Genomic DNA, 21,399 nt, shown 5'->3' on the forward strand with positions numbered 1-21,399 from the left:
GCGCCCGCCCCCCCCCCCCAACCCTGGAACAGGGCCATGATATTCGTGCCTGTCTGTGTATGCAGCAGATGTCTAGGCTTTGCAAGCTGGACAGCTCCTTCATCACCCAGGGAACTCCTTGAGCCCTTTTCTTTGATTTCTGGAATCCAGAGTCTATCTCAGGCCTTGACAGGCCCCAAGAGGAATCTAGTCTGATCATACTCAGTGCTTCACTCTCTGTGTCTTCTTACACCCCCGTTGGAACGAGAGCTAACTCCTCCACAAGGACCTCTGCGCACATTGCCTTTGAGGATATGCTGGCCTCCTGAAGGCTTTGTAAGGGCAGAACCGAGGAGCACCAGGAAGCTTGCCCCATGGGACCACATGGAGGTGGGAGGAGGGGCCCAGGGTGGGCTGAGTGGGCTCCCCTGTGAGGATCCGTTGTGACGGGAGCAGAGCTCAGTGCTGAAGAGGAAACTGAAAGATGGCTGTGACCTGGGTGTGATGAGGGGAGCCTGTCAGGGGAATACGAGCTCTTTGTCACTGTGTTCCCATTCAGGTGGTGGCTGTGGTGGGTACGGGGCTCGGGCTGGTGCCATGGCACCTGGACATGCGCATTCTTGCAGGAAGTGTCCACTCACGTCCACCCCCGGAGGTGGCCTACCCGGTGCTCTCCCCAGACGGTTTTCAGGAACTGTAAACCGCTATTTGCCACCAGATCCAGATCCGGCTGCTGCAGCCAGATCCTGCCTTGGGGGCCAGCTGTCCACCCTCCAAGGGGCCCTCAACACTTGGTAAATATTTTTAAAGTTCCCTTTCCTCTCTAAGTGCTGCAAGTAAATAACATGTAGGAGGAGGCTTAGCCCCACAGATGCTGTTTGTTGCTTTGTGCCCAAACATCCAGAAAACAGAATCATTTGTAACTATTGTTAACCTGGACAACATGAAAACAATGCTCCCGGCTGGTGGGGCTGTAGGCGATGGGAGTGCAGGGAAGGAGTGTGTGCCTGTGTGTGTGGGAGGAGAGGAGGTGTGGATGCCTCCCGCAGAGCGGGCCTCACTGTCCTGGGGAGTGGGCAGAAAGCGGGGGCGGGGGGGGGGTCCTGCACCTGGTTCCTTCCACTCTGTTCCTTTCTTAAGTTTGGATGCTTCAAAGGCATGAGTGTGGAATGGTGCCTTCAGAGAAAGCCAGACGGGACATCCCAAGCTAGCACACATCACCAGGGCTGGCTTTCTGTGGGAGTGAGGCCCCACAGGCCGCCCACAGGCTGTTTTGTGGGGGCATCTGTTTGGGGAATGAATGACACACGCACTCACTCAGGGATTAACTCGGTGGGCCTGGGAGGACACATCTTACAACCTGGCATCTGTGAGGTGGGGGTGACACTCCCAGAAGGGACTGGTAATTGCGGTTGAGAACCCAAACTGGGCTCAGTACCTGCCCCGGGCGCTTTGGGCCAGGGGCCATGATGTCAGTGCCGACCTTGATCTTGAGGGAGGCTCTGAATCCAGGCTGGGGCCCAGCCCACTGGGTCTCCCTTCCAGGACTGGAGGCCGCATTCACTCTGGCCCTCGAGCATGGGCCATCAGGAAGGAGCCAGAAGCCATTTTATTTCAGAGAGCCCAGCTGCCCATACTGTGCCTTCACAAGAGGCAGAAGCAGGGCCCCTCATCTGGGGGTAAGGCAGGCCCAGGCCATGACCAGCCCCTGCTTGCGTCCTTGTCTGGTTCCTTTCTGCAGTGAACACCCCGCATTACCGTCCACAGCAGCCCTGGGTGTTGGGCATCGGCTCAGTTCCTTCTCATCTCAGATGGGGAATGCAGGGGAGAGCAGCCACAGCAGGGTCAAGAGGGGTGGGGAAGACCCATCACAGCTGGCCTGTCACACAACTCCTGCATAAGTGACACAAAGAATCAGAGCCTAGTGGTAAGCTCTTGGGGGCTCATCCATGTGAGGTATGCCTCTGAAACACCTCATCAACAGTAGACATGAGGCTTGGGGACAGGTATAGAGGAGCAGGGAGATCTGAGGGGTGTGCTCTGAGAAAGGGGGCATGGATATCCCACAGTGGGGAACAGAGCTATAGGAGGAGCACTATGGGTAGGTAAAAGCCAGGACCACCAGCCCCCTGGGTTCAGGCCCCAGCCCTGCTGCCACCTCCTGTGGACCCTGGCCAGTCATGCCCCCTGCCTCAGTTTCTCCACCTGTAAAATACAGACAGTAATAGTTCCTACTCCACTCCTCAAGGTTGCTGGAAGGAAGGTCTTAGAACAGTGCAATGGCGCAAATGGCACTTTCAGCAGGCGTGACATTCTGCGGGAGGGCCTGTCCTAGAGAGTCTGGCTAAGATGGAGTCTGGGAGCCCACAGGTCCTGTGCCAAACCGGGGGTGGCAGGCTGGGGGCCCTGACACTGGCTGGAACACCAAGGCCTGTGCGGATGGGTGGCTGGCACCAGCTCATGGCTCCCCGGGTTTCTCCCAAATCGAGCACAGCCTCGCTTTTTGCTGTGAGGATCTGTGGCTTCTCACTGTGCTCCAGACCTTTGAGCCCACCAACCCCAGCCAGACCTGCTGCCTCTGGTCTTGGCTCCCGCCGCCCTGCACCCCCACCCACAGTGCTGTAAGCCCATGGGTCGTCGAGCCTGTGGGTTGGTTTGTTTTGTTTTTTCTTTCCTTCTTAAAATTTTATTTATTTATTTAACAGAGAGGGGGAGAGGGAGAAGCAGGCTTCCCGCTGAGCGGGGACTCAACTCAGGGATTGATCCTAGGATCCTGAAATCATGACCTGAGCTGAAGGCTTAAGGACTGAGCCACCCAGGCACCCCAAGCCACGGGCTTCATCCCTCACACACCGGCTTTGAGACCCAGCCCTCACCAGTTGCAAAATGGGACTGTTGGCCCAGAAGACTCCTGAGGGACAAAATGCTGTGAGGCAGGGAGGATGGCACGTTGGTCCGGCCTGGAGCAAGCAAGCAAGAGCAAGTCTCTGGTCCTTGGAATGCCGCCCAGGAAAAGGATGGGGTCAGACCCTGACTGAAAGCCTTGGCCGGCTTCAGAGCATCTCTGGCTGGGCGAAAGGAGACGCCGAGGCCTGCCGTAAAGCGCGGGGCGGGGGACGGCTCCTGCTGGGTCTCGGCCTGGAGTCCGAGGCCGGACCTCACCAGACCCCAATCTGGAGGCTCTCCCCGCACTCCAGCCCCGGAGATTGGTGCCTGCGGCCTCCCGGCGCCGCCGGCGGGGCCTCTGCGGCCCTCTGGTGGCCGGAGTGCGCGGCGCCGACCTCGGCGCTAACACGGTCGCGGGGGAGCAGGCAAGCGCCTGCGGACGGGTAGGGCGCTGCCGCGGGGGCTCACTCTCAGGACCGAGGAGAGAAGGGAGGTACGCAAGGCCCCGTGCGCGGTGCTGGTAAACACCTGCGATTACGCTCCTGCTGTGCCGAGATTACAGTTGTTACTTTCTGGGTAAACTGAGGCCCCAAGAAAAGGAGCGTGAGCGTGAAAGTGCGTGTATGAGTGTGCGAGTGTTGCGGGTGGGGTCCTTGCCCCAAGGCGCGGAGAGTCAGAGCCACTGGAGGAACTACAACCCTGACGCCCCTGCGGCCGCCCAGCCCCGTGCCGTGGAGAACGGGGTCCGCGCGCCCCCTGCCCCAGCCGGACCCGGACTCAGTCGCTCCTCGCGCGCGGCGGGCAGAAGCAGCGGCGGCCGGCGGAGGTCGCGGGAGGTGGCGCGCGGGCCCGCGGGCCGTGACGCACGGAGGCTGGGAGGGCGGGGGGCGGGGCGGTCGCTCAGGGTGCTTATAAGGGCGGCCTCCGGGCGCGCAAAATCAGAGCGAGCGGCTTGGTCCGAGAGCCGTAGAGCGGAGCGGAGCTCGATCCGGAACCCAGCCCCAGCCCCACCAGCCTCGAGCACAGCCCCCGAGCCGCGCAGCCCCGCGCCAGCTCCGCGCCCCCGGCCGCCCTCCGCGCTTCTCTCGGCCCCGCTCCCGCCAGTGCGGCCCTCCGCCAAATGAAACTGGCCGCGATGATCAAGAAGATGTGCCCGAGCGACTCGGAGCTGAGTATCCCGGCCAAGAACTGCTACCGCATGGTCATCCTCGGCTCGTCCAAGGTGGGCAAGACGGCCATCGTGTCGCGCTTTCTCACGGGCCGCTTCGAGGACGCCTACACGCCCACCATCGAGGACTTCCACCGCAAGTTCTACTCCATCCGCGGCGAGGTGTACCAGCTCGACATCCTCGACACGTCCGGCAACCACCCTTTCCCCGCCATGCGGCGCCTCTCCATCCTCACTGGTGAGCCGGAGGCCGGGCCCGGCGGCGGGCGGGTGGAGGGAGCTGCGCCACTGGAGCGGGGGACAGGGACCCCCGGTCCGAGGGCGCCCGGCGACCCCACGTCCCGCCCCCGCGCGCCGCGGTGCGCGGAGAGAAGTCGAGGCGCCCCGCGCGCGGCGGCTAGAGCCCCGACGCCTGGCGGCGGGGCGTCCGCTCCCCGGTCGGTCCCACTTTAGCTGTCCCCTTGGCTGCTGTCCTCCCTGGCTCCTTTAACGCCCTTTCTGTTCCCCCGTAGGAGACGTTTTCATCCTGGTGTTCAGCCTGGACAATCGCGACTCCTTCGAGGAGGTGCAGAGGCTCAAGCAGCAGATCCTCGACACCAAGTCTTGCCTCAAGAACAAAACCAAGGAGAACGTGGACGTGCCGCTGGTCATCTGCGGCAACAAGGGGGACCGGGACTTCTACCGCGAGGTGGAGCAGCGCGAGATCGAGCAGCTGGTGGGCGACGACCCCCAGCGCTGCGCCTACTTCGAGATTTCGGCCAAGAAGAACAGCAGCCTGGACCAGATGTTCCGGGCGCTCTTCGCCATGGCCAAGCTGCCCAGCGAGATGAGCCCGGACCTGCACCGCAAGGTGTCTGTGCAGTACTGCGACGTGCTGCACAAGAAGGCGCTTCGGAACAAGAAGCTGCTGCGAGCCGGCAGCGGCTGTGGGGACCCCGGCGACGCCTTTGGCATCGTGGCGCCCTTCGCGCGCCGGCCCAGCGTGCACAGCGACCTCATGTACATCCGCGAGAAGGCCAGCGGTGGCAGCCAAGCTAAGGACAAGGAGCGCTGCGTCATCAGTTAGGAGCCTTCCCCCACTCCAGCCCCCCACCCCCACCCCGCGCCGGCGACAGAACCTAAGGAGGACGTTGTTGTTGAAAAGTCACGTCTGACGTCCGGGCCAGCCCTGGGTCGCGCGCGTGAACTGGCATCTTCCCTCCCCGCGCCCGGTACTCACTAGGGGGCCGCAAACGATGAAGGAATGGCCCTCTGCTCTGGAAGGGTTAGAGAACTGGCTTAGACCGGGACTCCCGCCCCCGCCATCCCCCATGGGCGCCTGCCACCCCCACGGGTTGGGGGCACAGGCCCGGCAGAGGGGGAAGTTGTCTTGTTTGTGACAAAGACAAGAATGGGGGAAGGGGGGGGGTGTAAGTTAATCAGCCTCTGTTAGGCTTTGGGAAACCTGTTCTGACCCCTGGAGGGTCTAGACGGGACAAATGGGGCATTAACTTGTCTGTGATTCTGGGTTGCCATGACAGCTTAGGAAAGCTTCTGCCCTCCTGAGAATAAGGGGGTGTGGGTCAGATCATAGCCAAGTGACTTGTTTACATGTGTGTGAAATTGCACAAAGGAAAACAAAACACACAACTTGCACTTTAATAGTTCTGAGGTCATCATGGACATGAACAAACTCTTACTCAGCTGTTTGTACTGTGTGTGACAGTCTTTAAAGTTATTGCTATTGTTTTTTTTTTATATAATACCAAATAAAATAATTTAAAACAGAAAGCCACATGCTTGCTTTGCTTTTAGAAATGGCTGGAAGGCCGAAGGGTGAGGAGGGAGGGGCGGGGATTTACTTCTGGGGCATTTGACTCACCCTCCCCAGACTGGCAGATGACCCTGGCATTCTGAAAATGGCCTCAGCCCCCCATGGGCTGGGAGAAAATGCTCCCAAAAACCTGCAGATGATTGGACCAAAGCCCTCTCTGATTTGGAAACGGCTCCTCAGAAAGCCAAGATAAGAAAGGGGTCCAGGTTATTCCTAGAGCTGCATCTCTCCAGCCACCAAGGGCTTCCGGGCTGTGCCCAGATTCACTCCAGGCAGAGGGTGAAGCGAGGGCCCCAAACCTGCAACTCACAGTCGGCTCAAGGGGTCACTAGGGTCCTGCTCTCACAAGGGAAACGGAGCCTTGAGAATCTGGTCAGGCCTGTGCAGGACCCTCGCCCCCTGACTCTGGTCCAGGGTCTGCCACATGGCTCTCAGCAGATAGCTCAACGCACCCCTGCCCCCAGCCACCTGTGCCCTCCAGCCTCAGGAAGCACTTGCCACCCCGGGGGTAGGTCCAGCACCTCCTCTGCCTCATCGAGGGTACCCATTCCTGACTCCGGAACCAGCTCTCTGCCACTTGTAACTGCAAGCTCAGGCCAAGTGACACCCGCCAAGCCTCTAATTCTTCACCCGTGGAATAGCCTTCTGCGTGGGGGTGCTGTGAGGACTAAGTGAGGTGTCTGCAAAGCACTTAGTGCGAGTGTCCACCGCCTAGTAACCCCCTAATAGGTGGCTTCAGTGGCTTCGAGAGGGTGCTTGGCCCCTGGAGGGGTTCCGTGTTGTCTCAGGGAGGGATTTCCATCCTGTGCTGTGAGGGCTGCTCCCTGGGTGCTGAACTCACCCCTGGGCCTGGGGGGCCAGTCACAGGTGCGCAGGATGACCCACTACCAGGCCCACTGGGTCCTTGGGGACAGATGTCACTCCCGAGGACAATTACCCTGTTTCTCATGCTGGCTTTGCTGTGTGGGCTGAGGGAAGGAGGTGCACGGTGGGGCCTCCCACAATTTGTTCTCTCTCCCCTGAGCAAAATGAACATCTTCCTTTCAACTATGCAAGAGGGACATCTTATGATGGATTTCTCCGTACAAAACCCAAGATGTCCTGAGAGCAGAGCACAAGTTCTTTTAATTATACTCTCAGAGAATGTCACCAGTCCAAAGCGTGGAGTACAGGGAAGGCTCTGTCTCCCTCGGCCCCGGGAAGAGGTCTTCAGCCTTGCAGAAGGGACGGTGGTCTTGTTATCTCTATGTGCTTCGTGGTTCCCGTTTGGTCAGAGCCTTAAAACCGGCCCCATGCGACTCTGAAATGTCAAGGACATAACTGGTTCAGTTAAATAACAGTCCCAGGGTGGGCTGGCCTAGCAGGCGGCCGCCCACTTCAGTTCAGAGCGCGCTCTTCTGTCCAAAGCCACTGAAACCAGATCCGCCCCCCACCACGTCCTGCACTCCCCCTGTGCCAGCCCCGCTCTGACAGGTGGCTGCGGGTCAGCACACACGGAACCCCTGTGAAGAACACCTTCGACCAGTCTTGCTGCCAACGAGGTCAATTGGCGGGCATCTGTTAAGCCCCTGACTTGGTCTGGGCAGGTTACGAGCCCATTTCGAGATCTAAACAATACGCAGTTACTTCTCGCCTCACAGAACAGGCGAGGGGAAGGGCTCGGTCTGACAGGCCAGGGAGGGGCATGCAAATCTGGAGGAAAAAAGAGGGGCATCACAAAGCAGAACTGGGCCGTCGAACCTGCAGGCGTGGTTTGTCACGCGGTGTCAGAACGGACCCCGAACAGCACTGTTGCAGTCGGGTGATGGGTGAGCGGAGCCGTCACCGAGGGCAAATCAGGATTCCCTCTATCTGGGGTGCAGTGAGGGTTCGTGGCTGGCTCTTTAGTGAGAAGGCCAGAGGGGTGACTCATTATTTAAACCAGGACAACAGGAATCTGAACTGCTAAGAGGCAAGGCCCGGTCCCCTGGGAACCAGCCATAAGCCTGCATAGAGACAATGGTGCCCTCTGGCTTGTGGAAAGCAGGGGGAAGGAGTCGGGTCAGCCTTCAGCATGAAGTGGCTGGATGAGCGGACGGAAGGGGGCAGGAGACAAAGGGAGCAGGAGCTAAAAGTAACAAGAACATGTAGGCGGCAGAGAAGCTGGAGACCGGGCCCCGCTCTTGGTCCTGCCCCACTCTTGGTCGACACCCCCACCACACAGTTTCATTCATTCACTGGCTCAAACATAAAAAAAAGAAAAGTATTTCGGGGGGAGGGCGGGGGTGGGCTGATGAGGGAGGAAGCCATCCTGCTGCCTTTCAAAACAATATTCTTCCTCTGCCAGGTTTCTTTTAGCATTTGAAATGCGTGCCATGGGGGTGCAGACCCAGTTGGTCAAGGGACTCCTATGCCCATTTCATGACACTGCTGTCGCAGAACAGTGAGCACCCAGGGCGCAGCATACCTAGGGGTGGGAGCGAGGGTGGGGGGAGGGCAGGAAGCAGAGGGGAGCCGCCTCCTTTCCTCCTGTGCTCAGCCGCTCTGCGGAGCCTGAATGCACAGCAGATGGCCCCCTCCCCAGAAGAGGGGCGGCATCCCCGGCCCCCTCCCCAGCCTCCAGGAACAGTCTTCCTTCCACCAGCAGGCAGTCCGGTTATTATGCATCTAGACATATGGACACATCCTCTACAAGGAGGCCCCAACAATCCAAGCCTGAGCGCTGGCTCCCCACACAGTCAATGCCAAGTTTGGCTCCGGAAGCAGCTACAGCAGCCCCGGATTACAGGATTACAGAGTTCACAGCCGGAGTTCGAGGCGCTGGTTGGGGGAGTCAGGGAGGCTGTGTGTTCTTCCGCTTCTTTCCCGGGCCTTCCTGGAAGCCGGCCTCGTCTACTCCTTGGGGATCTCAAACATGCAGAGGCTCTTATACTTCTGTAGAAGCTCGTTCTTGGTCCTGACCTGCTCCCGGAGGCTGTGCAGCTGCTGCTGCTGCTGCTCAGGGCTCAGGTGGATGCCGGGCATGGCGCTGATGACTTTCCGCATCTCCTGGAACTTGGTTTTGAGGGCGTTCAGGTCCTGGTGGATGTCCGGGCTGTCCTTGTCCATGCTACAGGGGGCAGAGGGCAGTCGTTAGCATTCATGGCTCAGACTCACCCCCACAGAATCTGCTCTCTTCTGACCTTACCTTTCAGCCTGCCTTGTTTGCATGTCTCCTTCTGAGGTCGTGCACCCCCCAGGGGACAGCTGGCCAGTAGAAGCACCTGCGCCCAGCACTGCCACTACAGCCCCCCTCAGCCTGCTGGCACCATTTGAGGCCAAAACCCCATTAGCTCAGAGGACAGGGACTGTGTCTGCCTTGTTGGGACACATATCCCTGGGCCCAAATTCGCCTTTGTTGCCAGAATGAATGCTTGGCAAGTAAGTTCATAATGTTTGTTGAATGACTGAACATACCACTACCATTGTGAGGTGACAAATGGCCGGCAAAACTGGCCGAAATCCTACATTTCTTCTAACTGGAGACATTTCCAGGCCAATCAAGAAACTTTATCAGCTAGCCAGAGCTAAGTTTAGCTGATGTTTTGCTGCCTGAGCCTGTTAACGTAAGCACTAGTTTCCACAGGGCTGGTCATAAATTTTACAATAGTTACAAGCTATTGGAAATGTTTCCAGCAGGTACGAAGTCTCCCCTACCAGTCCTGTAAATTCCTTGCCTTCAGGTCAGGCAGGATCATTCCCTCCATCCCACTGCTCGCTATCAGTAGCTGCCCGGAGAGATCTGTACTCCCAGGCACTGCTAAAATAAAAACAACAAGAACAAAACCTTCACCTAAGATCAAAGAAACAGCTTGTCAGTTGCTCCTATACATTTTTTACAAGTTAGCAAGTGGGGGAGCTTTTGCAAACTAACAGCTGGGACTAAAACTAAAAGCCAATTCAGTGGGGTTTTCTAAAAGTCACCCATTGAGGCCTGGGGTGGGGGCGAGGGGAGAACTGTCAACGATCACTTATTTTTTGAAATAAATGTCCATTCCTGATGAGGAGTATCAGCCCAGATGGTGCTAATTCATGTCCTTTATTCATCATTTCTCTGCTTACGCAGACAGAATATCCATCTTCCCTGGCAATCACTTGGCAAATGTGATGGGCCCTGCTCCCTGTGCTCAGAGGCAAGATCTGGAGAATCACTCATTCTAGGGAATGTTAACCAGCCAAACATTTCTTGTTGTCATTTGATACCCTCACTTTAAATATCCAATGAATGAGATCCCTTACCCCAGTTTCTAGAGAGGAGTAATTGGTATTTATGAGAACTGTGAATTCTTTAGAAGGTGGCAGACAGGGGGCATCTTTTATTTTAACGATTTTAGATGTCGGGCTCGAATCTACAACTTTGGAGGGAAACCATCTGGGTTTCTGAAATTGTTATACTTGCACGGCATATGCGTTAACACGACGTATGAACACAAGTCCCAAGAGAGCTCTGAAAGTGAACTATAGTTTTAAGAACCCTGATCCACACCAATCTGAAAGGACAAAGTAAAAGCAAACAAACGAAAATACATAAAATAAGAAATTGGAAGGACGTTATGATCATCCAGTTATGGGAGCAAGCATGATCCGGCCCCGAAGAAGACTGAGTTCTGAAGGAAAAAGTGGGCCATGCTTAGGGTGTTTGCTTTTGAAAATCCCCCGCATCTCAAGATTGTCCATTCTTTGCTCAGTGAACTCTCAGCGAAGGAGCCACATAAAGGCTTGCCTGGAGGGAAGCTACAGGGAAAGGGGGCCATGTGGCCCCCAGCAAGGCCCTCTCAGCAAGCTTCTCGGCCTGCCCTAGTTGGTGAAGGTAAATAATGTGGAACTCCTGGAGCGAGAACTCTCTATTCAGGAACCAGCTCGAACCAAGCGGGAACCTGCTAGACCAGGATGACTGTGAAATGCTCAAGCCAAAAGAAATGAGCCAGGCCCAAATAGTGTGTGAATAAAAGCAGAAAGCTCCAAACGGGCCTGCTTTGTGTTCAATGTTAGTCATCAGCCAACTTTAGAAGAAAAAAAAAATGAGACTAGGCCAAGGTCGACAGGCACGAAAATCATACAAACAAGGGCCAGGTTAGGGCACTTTGGTTCTGCTTATAGGAGTTTCTGAAAGATGGACAAAAATACTGCTGCTCTGGCTTGCTTGACAGGCCACTTCTTCTCCGACTCCTGTGCACATCCTAGGTGATACTCAGCATCCCGTGGACACACACATTCGGTGTTCCTGGCACCAGACCCAGGGCAAACTTCACAGGCCTATTAGGCAGATGGGTTTAAGACAATGCCTTGTTCGGGTGCTAAATACAGCCGCAGCTCCAATTTTTACTACGGGTGCCTCGGGACTTGAAGATGCCAGCTCGCCTCAACTGGGCAAGTGTGTCCACCAGGAACTTAGAAGCAAAAGGAACCCACCTGGTTCCTGAAGCCAACCTCCTCCCAAACCAGAGACCACGCAGTAGCAGGCCTCTGTTTCCCACTTCTTCCTCCTGAGAGTTTCTGTGACCTTCAGTCTGGCGCCCCCACTGTCCTGGCTGACCCACGCTGGGACCAGTCCTGCCCTCCATCCCTCCCTCTTTCCACACTAACTCGCTAAATTCAGTGGCCGGCATCTTTCTAAAACAGTGTGTGTGTGTGTGTGGGGGGGGGGTGGTGTTGCTTTTCCTGTGACCATAATAGGTGCTTGAGGGAAAAACTTAAAAACAGCAGACACCGAGGCTTAGAAAAGGAAGAAAGGAAGATCCCTCTAAGGCACATCCCAGAGAAACCCGTTAACATGTGGCATATACATTTCAGACGGCTTCGAAATATACAATATATGGTTACAAACACACATGCACTTCTTTGTTATTTGCTTTGACAACAATGTGACCATTCTTGCTTTTTTCACTTAAGTTGCACCTTGGATGTCTTTCCATGTGAACGCACATACGGTGAATCAGCTAAAATTCTTTGGCTACTGCTGGCCGTTTGGATGCTTGCAACTTACCATTTGTAATTGCAATGGCAATGAACGTTTTGTACCTACATCCCCAAGTACTTGTGCAAGTATCTTGGTAAGATGATTTCTCCCAAGTGAATATCTAGGTTAAAGGTTATGTACATTCAAATTTTTTTTTTTTTTTTAAGATTTTATTTATTTATTTGACAGACAGAGATCACAAGTAGGCAGAGAGGCAGGCAGAGAGAGAGAGAGAGGGAAGCAGGCTTCCTGCGGAGCAGGGAGCACATTCAAATTTTTGACAGGCTGACAAAATGCCCTTCAAGAAACCTGTATAGTGGCCGCAGACACGCTTATCCCTCACGGACTCGACAGCACCAGCCGACCCACCGGCTGTTAGAGAGCCAGTGGCTGTGTGCACTTCTCTGTTCCACTTCAGCCAGCACCTGAGATGTCCTCTGAGAGGGACTCTGGGCCTCAGACCCTTGCTTTCATCTGCTCACAGGGTTACAGTAAAGTGGAAAAGATTCCTTTTAGGGAGGGGCCACAAAAGGTTCTGCTAAAGGAAGTTCTAAAAAAATACTGCTCTATAGGACAGGCCAGAATGGGTTTGTCCACTTCTATCTCTTCAGTGGCCAACAGCCCCTAGCCTGTCCTCCTTCCTCAATTTCAGGACCCTCATGCCAACAGTTCCCACTGTTCCCAGTTCCTTAGATTCTGGGGAGTCCTGCTGACATCCCAAGTGCACCGAATGCCCCTGTAGCACGCCACATATCAGAGGCAGGGCACTCCCAGGACTGAGCGCAGCTGGAATGCTGCACCCTTACAGATGCGTCCCTGTGCCGCGCTTCCTGGTGCCTAATGTGCACCCAGTCGCCGGTCCGCCCGCTCCTCCTCCCTGCCCCTGCCTCCTCCTCCCACTGGCCCGATTTCCAGAGCTGGGTCCTCTCCTCCTTCTGACCCCCTCTGCCCTACCTACCTTTACAAAACCCAAGTTTGAGCTCCCAAGCTCCCAGACACCTGCCAGGCCAGTTCGCACTTGCAGGGGGCCCCTTAGGGCCAGCCACCAGCAGCCTGTGCCCCTTCCAGGCGCACTTTCCCACTTTGCTCCAGACTCTGCCTAAATGCGGCACTGTGGCTCTTCTCCCACTGTACTAAGTGACTGTGGCCCCGTGTGCCTGTTTCATGGTGTCTGGGTTCCAGTGGGTGCTTGGTAAGTTAGGCCAAATGCACAGAGATGAAGTGGCAGAGGAGGGAACAGGCTTGTAAGCTGGCCCAGAAATAATGCTTCCGAACAGGCTATAAATATTCCCTATCTGGGCCCTCATTCTTTTCACTGGGATTCGGTTGAAGGAGAAGCCAAGGGCAGAGAGGACTACAGTCAGATGAGGGCAGACAAGCCCCACGGAGCCAGGGGGCTTCTCTCTCAGACTTCTCCACTGATGTGGGGGCCGCGGCCTTCTCCATCTGAGGACAGGCCTCAGCTGGCGGAGGGCTGGTCAGATTAAAATAGATCTTGTGTAGAAGAGGCAGGTCAGTAATACCATTTCTGTGAAAGTGGTGCTGCCTGGGCTCTCAGGTCTTGCTGACCTGCCTGGACAATAAAGAGACCTGCTGTCAGTGACATGGCCCCAGCCTGAGAGGTGAAGGGCGACACCGTGTACTCCTCACTTAAACTAGCTCTGCAGTGTCCCAGATGGCTCCCCTTTTCCTACCCAGTAACATAGAACCTTTTAAGGAACTAAAAAATTACCAAACCGAACCAAAAAACATTTAAGTACCCATGTTGACAGAATACTTTTACTGAACGAGTCACAACCAGCAGGCAAGGCAGTGACAACCGCAGCTCAGAATTCCTAGGCTGGGACACTAGTTCCCAGACTCTGTAGATTTGGCAACTTTGAGGGGGGAAAACACTGAATTCTTTTTGGTCCTCATTTCTTTCCTTCTTTGTTCTACACATACGTCTCTAATGTGATTTCTACACGTAATAGAGAGGCCTTAAAGAGTTGGGAACCCTAACATTTCTTACACACATGAAAATGACATTTTTCTTTCTCTTTTTCCTCATTCTCTAAGTTAACACAAATACATCATTTGGATCATTCCTTCAACTAAGGGACGGACAGCAGGAGGGAAGAGCAGTGGAGCTTCTCTCCAGCGCCAGGCAGGGTGCATCCCAGCCACACGACAAGAACTGGGCGCTCTCCTGGTGTGGGAGGTGGCCTCTGAGCAGTTCTACAAGGGCAGGTGGCATTTCCCTGGGCAAAGATGACGCATGCGCCCTGGAGGACTCCATGCACCCAAAGGGCAATGGCAACAGAATGACTCACTCTGGGTTTTCTGTGGTCCAGACAGGCCTTTGAAGATGGTCTGCACAGACTCCTGAATGGAGGGCTACCAGTGGGGAAGGACGGAACGGAAAGAATAGGGAGCCCTAGAGATTTTTCAGCAGAGAAAAATTCAACTGCTAACATGCACAGGATGAATTAGAGAGACGAGAGGATAAAGGCAAAGAAACTATTTAAGAAATGACTGTAAGATCCCAAAAGGAGGTTAGAAGACCTGGACCATGAGGAGTTTTACCAACAGGCTTGGCAGTAAAGGGGCAGATTAAAGCCTGAATGTTCCACTAACCTAATCTCAGCATCTCTGCACCTTCTAGCATCTCAGCCAGGCTACAGAAAACAGGCCGGGAAAGGTCAAGGTACTAAGGGTATATGCTGCCAAGAGAGAAGGAAGAAGGAAGGCCAGCCTGCACAGATCATGAATTGTGCCAGGAAGATTTCACAGTGCTGGAGAAGAACAGAATGTCCAGAAGCAGATGAGCAAACATATGGGGACTCTATGTATATGGTCAAGGTGATGGCTCCAGCAGAGAAAAAAATGAATATTTGATAAGAGCAGTGGGATGATACAGCTCAAGGAGGGAAAGTGGGGGTGTCTCCTTCCTTCTTCTATTAAAATACATTCCAGAAGCAACACAGAACTAAAAGTGAAAGGAGCACCTAGGTGGCTCAGTCAATTAAGCATCGGTCTCCTGATTTGGGCTCAGGTTGTATCTCAGGGGCCTGGGATCTAACCCTGAGTCAGGCTCCACACTCAGCGTGGAGCCTGCTTAGGATTCTGTCTCTCCCTTTGTCCCTCCCCCTTCACTTGCTCTCACTCAAATAAATACATAAATCTAAAAAAAAAAAAAAAAAAAAGAAGTGAAAAACGAAACCATAAAAGTCCTAGAGGAAAAAGATTGATATTTGTCACTTTATTAGAGGGGGAAGGCCTTGCTAACTAGGACCAAAATCCAGAAGCCATTAAGGAAAAGCGTAACAAATCTGCCTGAATAAAACAGTATGCTTCCAGATAACAAAAACAAACAAAAGAACCCAGGAACAAAGTCAAAAGAAGTCATAGCTCGGGGGAAATATTTATAATACACTAGCCCAGCAAAGGCATATTTTCCTTACATACAAGGAGTTCATTAAAAGAGGGATGACCTTATAGAAAATGGGCAGTTTACAGGGGAAAAATACAAATGACTTAAGAAGATGCATATGAAAAGATGATTTATCTGATCAAATGAGACACAGACCAATACAACACATCATTTCTGACCTATCAGATTAGCCTGAGTTAAAAAGTTTAAAGGTGATGGCAGGGGTATGGGGAAAAAGACACAAATACATGGGGCACCTGGGTGGCTCAGAGGGTTAAGCCTCTGCCTTCTGCTCAGGTCATGATCTCAGGGTCCTGGGATCGAGCTCTCTGCTCAGCGGGGAGCCTGCTTCCCTTCCTCTCTACCTGCCTCTCTGCCTACTTGTGATCTCTGTCAAATAAATAAAATCTTAAAAAAAAAAAAAAAGGACACAAATACACTGCTGGTAAAACATACACTGGTGCATTCTTACTTATTTGCTAACAGTGATTGAAATGTTAAATTCACATATCTCTTTGCTAGAAATTTACTCAGAGTTTACAAACAGGGTGGCTGCAGCACTCACTGCAGTGGCAAAATGCCAGAAACACTGGAAGTGTCCTTGAGCTGGGAAGTGTTGAAAGAAATGGTGGCATAATCATGAAACGGAGTATGACGCAGTTTGGGGACAAGGGAGGGAGCTGGGAGGAGTGGAGGGGGAGGCTCACTTGCCATTTTGTACCTTTGGGGGTTCTTTGAATACATCTACAATTGAAATTTCTCATTTCTTTCTTTTTTTTTTTTTTTACAACTGCAACTTTTATTTTTAAGATTTTTATTTATCTGAGAAAGTACAACCGGGGGGAGGGTGGTGCAGGCAGAGGAGGAGAAGCAGGCTCCCCGCTGAGCAGGGTGCCCCAAGGGGCTAGATCCTAGGACCCTGGGAGGATGATCTGAACCGAAGGCAGATGCCTAACTGAACCACCCAAGTGCCCGTACAGTTTTTAAAAAATACTTTCAGAATGGCAGATTTCTGGCCACGGTGGGTTAATCAAAGCAGCCCAGGCCACAGGAGATTGTGTTCCAGACAAAGCTAAAACGATGTAGCACTCTACATTCAGCAACAGCTATGAAAATGAGAAATGCCTGTACCCTCCACTCCAGCAATTCCACTGCTGGGGATTTACCTAATCATAAACGTACGAGGATGCTCCCCCCCAGCAAGGCTGGCAACAGCAAAAATTAGAACAACATGTAAACGTCCACAAACAAGACTGGTTACGTAAGTGATGGTGCTGCCACCTTACTGACGAAGGCCTTCATGGGTGAGAATGAAAAGGGGTCCAAAACAGACTCATGAGGGGAAAAAAAAAAAAACAAAGTACAGTATGATCTCAAATTCTATACATTTTTTAAAAGACATGCATATATAGGTCTTGGAAGGATACTTAAAATAGTAACAGCAATTAGGATTGGTGACGGAACTTCACTTTACAGGATTCTGAATTTGCAACTGTTACTTATTTTTAAATAAAAATTTTCTAGAAACCTAATGATGCAGGAGTCCACATTCTTTATGAGAACAAGAAAGGCTGAACTCACTTCAGCTCCTTTCTCATTCATCCCCTGGGCAAGGAGTAAACAGATAATAAAGGGGTGCATGCAGAAGCTACAGGAGAGGGAGAGATCAAGGGCCTGCAGGAGCCAGCAGGTCTTGGCCCTCATTCCGTCCGGCCAGGCCGGCCTGCCGGGACAGCGTCCTCACTGGCTTCCCTGCCTGGGGGCAGGGATACCATCTCTATCTCGAGCACGAATCTGACTGAGGCCCAGTGGTTGGAAGTTCTCACTGGCTCCCCACTCCTCAGAGGACAAAATCTCCCTCCCTGTGGGGGATGCGCTGTCCTCTGTATGTTGACTCTCTCCCTCTCGCCAGTTCTCCCTTACTACCTTACATTTACGCCCCAGCCCCATCACACTGCGAGCTGGCTGCATGAGTTCAGTACTGTTTCTGGGCATCACGTCCTTATCCGTGTTCTTCCTACACCACTCCTCCTACCTCCCATAATTTAAGACTCCACACTGGCACCAGCCCTTAACAAACCTTCTGACTCCTCCAGGCTGCCCCAGGGCCCCTCTCTTGTCGCCATTCCGACCACAGTCTGTCTCCTTCCCTTATTAGCCTATTATCACAAATACATACCTACACACATATTTGAAAATCACATCCTAGCTCCTTTTCATGGTAATAGGATCTTTCCTTCTCTCAGTGAGTTTCCTCCAAGTGGAGTTTTGCTCTTCTGTTTTGTTTTATCCTCTGCTACGGTTTTTCTTCACATGCTTAGTGACCCTGGCTGCCGGTCATATAGTTAAGAGTAAAATACTGCTTGATTTATGTGCATAATTTACTGCGTTCAGCATTCTAGATGAAAGAAGAAAAAGATGTGATCCTATGATAAAGAGGATGTTCATTATTTTGACTTCCACCAGATGTGGAGGAAGAAGCCGAATGCCAATAGAAAATGTAAATACTTTATATTCTATTAGTAAAAAGCAGGGTATTAATAAATAATGGAGAATATTGGAAAAAAAAGTATAAAACATTAAAAGGCTTAGTGGAAACTCTCTTTTTGGGGGAAGATTTTATTATTTGAGAGAGAGAGAGTGCAGGAGGAGGGGCAGAGGGGGAGAACCCCAAGCAGACCCTGTTCTCAGTGCAGAGCTCGACCTCATGACCCTGAGATCATGACATGAGCTGAAACCAAGAGTTGTATGCTTAACTGACTGAGTCACCCAGGTGCCCCTGCCCCACTTAGGGAAACTCTTAATGATGCTTCTTTATTTTCTTAGAATGAACTAAGTTCTTTCTTGGGGAGCCCCCAATGTCTTCCCTTTTGGGCTCACCAGACACCCCAGAGAAGGGATCTCTGTCTCTCTGGCTGCCCATCTAGAAGCCAGATTGGGAAAGAAGGCTAGGGTTGTGAAGTACTTCAGTTTGTGAAGTTTCTCTTAATCTGTCTTTTCAGTATGGCTCCCTTTCTCCAACTCCTGCCATGTGCCTGGTGTTCCCCAGTCCAGAGACTCTCTGGCTTATCTTTAAAAATAAATCTTGGGAGAGAGTAATGCTTTAGTTTTCTGCCAAGATGGAAGAAGGATAGTCGCCCACTGTCGCCCACTGGAGTGAGGAAGACGACTATGAGCTCTGATTCTTAAACAGACTTCAGAAGTCCCTGGCACTGTCAATTCCCAAGATGTAGGGAGAAGCTATGGTCTAAGGCAGCTGCTTCTGGATGCTTCCTCCGGCTGAGAGATGGATTAGCCGTTAGCCATCTGTGACAATTATCTCCTCTCCTGTTCTTTTTGCTTTTATGCTAAAAAAAACAAAAAAACAAAACAACAACAACAACAAAAAACCTCTTCACTGTCCTTTCAGAGGGTACAGAAATAAACACATGTGATCAACCCTCCATCTTTCACAGAAGGCTGCTCTTGAGTACACTTTACAGCAATCTTAGGATTTAAAGTACTGTTATTCCATTTCACAAGAGAAAAGACAGAGAAGCTAAGTCATTTGACCAAGATCTCTTAGCCCATACACCATAAAGCTGTAATTTGAACCCGCTCTTTGAGGTCCACTGTTATTATTCACGTATTAGAGATAAGAAATTAAGGCCTAGAAAGGCTACATAATTTACTAAGATTACAAGGCAAGTGGCTATCAGTATGTGGATTTGAATCCAGGACTACCTGACTTCAAAGCCCATGTTCTTTCTAGCGTAGCTTACCGCTCCATGTTTAAGGCCAGTCCAACCCAAATGCTCTACTGGGGTGCAATATACTCTCAAGGGTCCGGGAACTGTCCTCGAGACTGTGTACATTTTATGTTTTCATTTTCCTCTATTTTTCTTAAAACCAGTGTATTTGGGTTAATTTGGATAATCCATTTATAATCCAGCACTGCCCTGGGATTTTGTGGTCTGCACTTGTGTTTGTTTGCTATCTCACTGCTGCCTAGCAGTTCTACTTGAACTTCTACTTCTAGTTCTACTTCAACTTCACAGGCTAATGAGAACAGAACAGAGTCTGCCTTACCCTATAAACAGTATGTTCACACCAAGTGAAGCCAAATGAAGGCAGGGTCTAATATGAGAACAAAGGCTTCACAGTTGTTTAAAAAGTGGTAGAAGCATGAGGTCATCCCACAGCAAGTTAATCCAGCCTGGCTGAACTCAAAAGAAGCCAGGCCATTAACAAACAAGACTTTCACGTGTTGGGTAGCAAGTTCATTTCAGCAAAACACCCAAGAGTGCATTAATGCCCACTTGAATGTTACTGTAAGAGTGAGTTTAATTTACTTTGTTTTGGTTTTTAATGGTTTAATAGTTATGAGCCTAGTCTACCCCATTAATTTGGATATAAATAACAGTAAAAATAATTGAGGCAAACATGGGGATCAAGGAGACTTTTGGTTGTACTGTTTTTTTTTTTTTTTCCTTTTACAGGGTCAGCTGAAAACTCAGGCTAATCAGAAGATTGGCCAAAATAATGACAAACCCGGGAGCCTGGGTGGCTCAGTGTGCTGCGTGGGTGGGACTCTTGACTTCCAGTCGACCTCAGTCGATCTCAGAGTCATGGGATCCAGCGGCCACGGGCTATGTGCTCAGCAGGGAGTCTGCGTGAGATTCTCTCTCCCTCTGCCCCGCTTCTGCTTCCATGTGCTCTCTCAAATGAATAAGTAAATCTTTTAAAAAGAATGACAAATCACCCTCTTTGGCATTGTCCAAGAACATGCAACCACAGGGCAACTTGTATCTTTGTTTCTTTTAATGTTTTCTATCATCAGCCCTCCAAACTCTTTGAATTATGGGTAATTCCCAAACCTGCCTTTTCCCCCTTCAAACTGGTGTGCAATGTGGGGGTGAAAGTTGGTCCTTTTTACTGTGTACGTCCCACAGCACTTAGCAGTGTGCCACACAGCGAAGATGCTCCATATATGTGGGATATGTTGAAAACAGAGAATCCAAGGGTTACTCCTCTATTACAGGTGAGAAAACTAGGGCTCAGAGACGCTTGACTTGCTCCAAATCACTAAGGTGAAAACTTGAGCAGTTCTGACTGCAGAGCCTGTGCGTTCGGTCTCTAGTCTGCCTTCATTTTCAAGAATACCGCCTGGCCCTCAGGAGGTCTGGCAACTCTCTCAGGGTTCAAACGTCTGCTGAATGCATGTGCGACTGGGTGTGGTTTTGGAAATGCCTCCTCCCCCGGGGTCTGTTTCCCCATCGGTAAAATGGGGGTGTAGCCAACAGCACCTAGGCTTTTGCAGCTCGGAAACAGGAGACGAGAAGCGGGAGGGCGTGTCGTGGCTGGTCTTCTCTTGGGCTCTTACCATTTGATGATGTTGTGAACCAAAGGTAAAAAGGAGTAATTCTCCTCCTCCTTCACGCCGGCGGGTGACTGAGGCCTCGGCGCCGGCGACTGCTGCGGCTGAGGCGCGGCGACCGGAGGCGGCGGCTGCGAAGGCGGCAGCGGCTTCGTCTCGGGCAGCGGCGGCTCGGCCGGCGGCGGTAACGCATCCTCGGCCTGTCGCCCGGCGGCCACTCCGGCGGAGGCCATGGCGCCCGGGACCCGCAGGTCAGTCAGCAGGACCCCAGCGATCAGCTTCTCAAAAGCGTCGCGGACTCCAGACGTCACCACCGTGCGCCCGCGGGGGCGGGCTCTGGAGAAAGGTTGTGCGCGTGCGTACTAGGATATGGGCGGGGAGTGGGGCGGAGCAACGGCCGGGGGCGTGGTTTCTGTTGCTAGGCAACGGGCTATTGACGTATTTTGTTGTAAATCGAGGCAGCTAGTTTATTAGTCAGCAATAGATTTATTTCAGAAATATTTGATTATTATTAACACGACGAAGAGGGTCCAAAAGTAACTAATACAGGAATGCTGAGATACATAAGCCTCCGCATAGCCCACCCTTGCCCTCGGAGAAGGCTTCCCAAAGAACCACCTTGACCCACAGGCAGAGTAAAAACCCACCCAGGGTCTGTTACAGGCAAAGCACTGGGCTCCACGGGCATCAAGAACCCGGAGAGGGAGGACCCACAGCTCCCCCACCGTGCAGAGGCCTCCAGGAGGACAGGCGGCAAAGCCCTACCCAGCCTTAGTGTGACACTCTGCTAGCCCAAACGGTGCAGAGA

General features: G+C 52.4%; 2 protein-coding genes across 3 annotated transcripts; one reads left to right on the plus strand and one right to left on the minus strand.

Annotated features, from left to right (window-relative positions):
- The first annotated feature begins 3,692 nt into the window (after positions 1 to 3,692).
- RASD1 (ras related dexamethasone induced 1) lies at positions 3,693 to 5,803 on the plus strand. Its single transcript, XM_059148496.1, has 2 exons — positions 3,693 to 4,271; positions 4,546 to 5,803. Exons 1-2 carry the CDS (start codon positions 3,986 to 3,988, stop codon positions 5,097 to 5,099), a joined length of 840 nt encoding a protein of 279 aa, XP_059004479.1. The 5' UTR covers positions 3,693 to 3,985; the 3' UTR covers positions 5,100 to 5,803.
- A 1,149-nt stretch (positions 5,804 to 6,952) lies between these two features.
- MED9 (mediator complex subunit 9) lies at positions 6,953 to 20,915 on the minus strand. Of its 2 annotated transcripts, XR_009347949.1 has the most exons (3): positions 20,598 to 20,915; positions 8,293 to 8,934; positions 6,953 to 7,146 (listed from the first exon to the last, which is right to left on the minus strand). XR_009347949.1 is itself a non-coding variant. In XM_059148497.1 (2 exons), the coding sequence occupies exons 1-2, from the start codon at positions 20,822 to 20,824 to the stop codon at positions 8,718 to 8,720; spliced, it is 444 nt and encodes a 147-aa protein (XP_059004480.1). In that variant the 5' UTR covers positions 20,825 to 20,915; the 3' UTR covers positions 8,068 to 8,717. The 2 variants fall into 2 exon arrangements, 1 of the variants encoding a protein (XP_059004480.1); XM_059148497.1 differs by lacking the exon at positions 6,953 to 7,146 and having other exon boundaries at positions 8,068 to 8,934.
- Positions 20,916 to 21,399: the final 484 nt, after the last annotated feature.

The sequence above is a fragment of the Mustela lutreola genome, chromosome 15 (genome assembly GCF_030435805.1).
Source record: "Mustela lutreola isolate mMusLut2 chromosome 15, mMusLut2.pri, whole genome shotgun sequence".
NCBI lineage: Eukaryota > Metazoa > Chordata > Mammalia > Carnivora > Mustelidae > Mustela > Mustela lutreola.

What these genes read in the sequence shown, in the direction of transcription:
- RASD1 (XM_059148496.1), top strand. Translation starts at nt 3,986, where the DNA reads ATGAAACTGGCCGCGATGATCAAGAAGATGTGCCCGAGCGACTCGGAG. An exon ending in GCGCCTCTCCATCCTCACTG is followed by an intron (nt 4,272 to 4,545) that starts GTGAGCCGGAGG and finishes GTTCCCCCGTAG; the next exon opens with GAGACGTTTTCATCCTGGTG.
- MED9 (XM_059148497.1), bottom strand. Translation starts at nt 20,824, where the DNA reads ATGGCCTCCGCCGGAGTGGCCGCCGGGCGACAGGCCGAGGATGCGTTA. An exon ending in GTTCACAACATCATCAAATG is followed by an intron (nt 8,935 to 20,597) that starts GTAAGAGCCCAA and finishes TGCCCCCTGTAG; the next exon opens with CATGGACAAGGACAGCCCGG.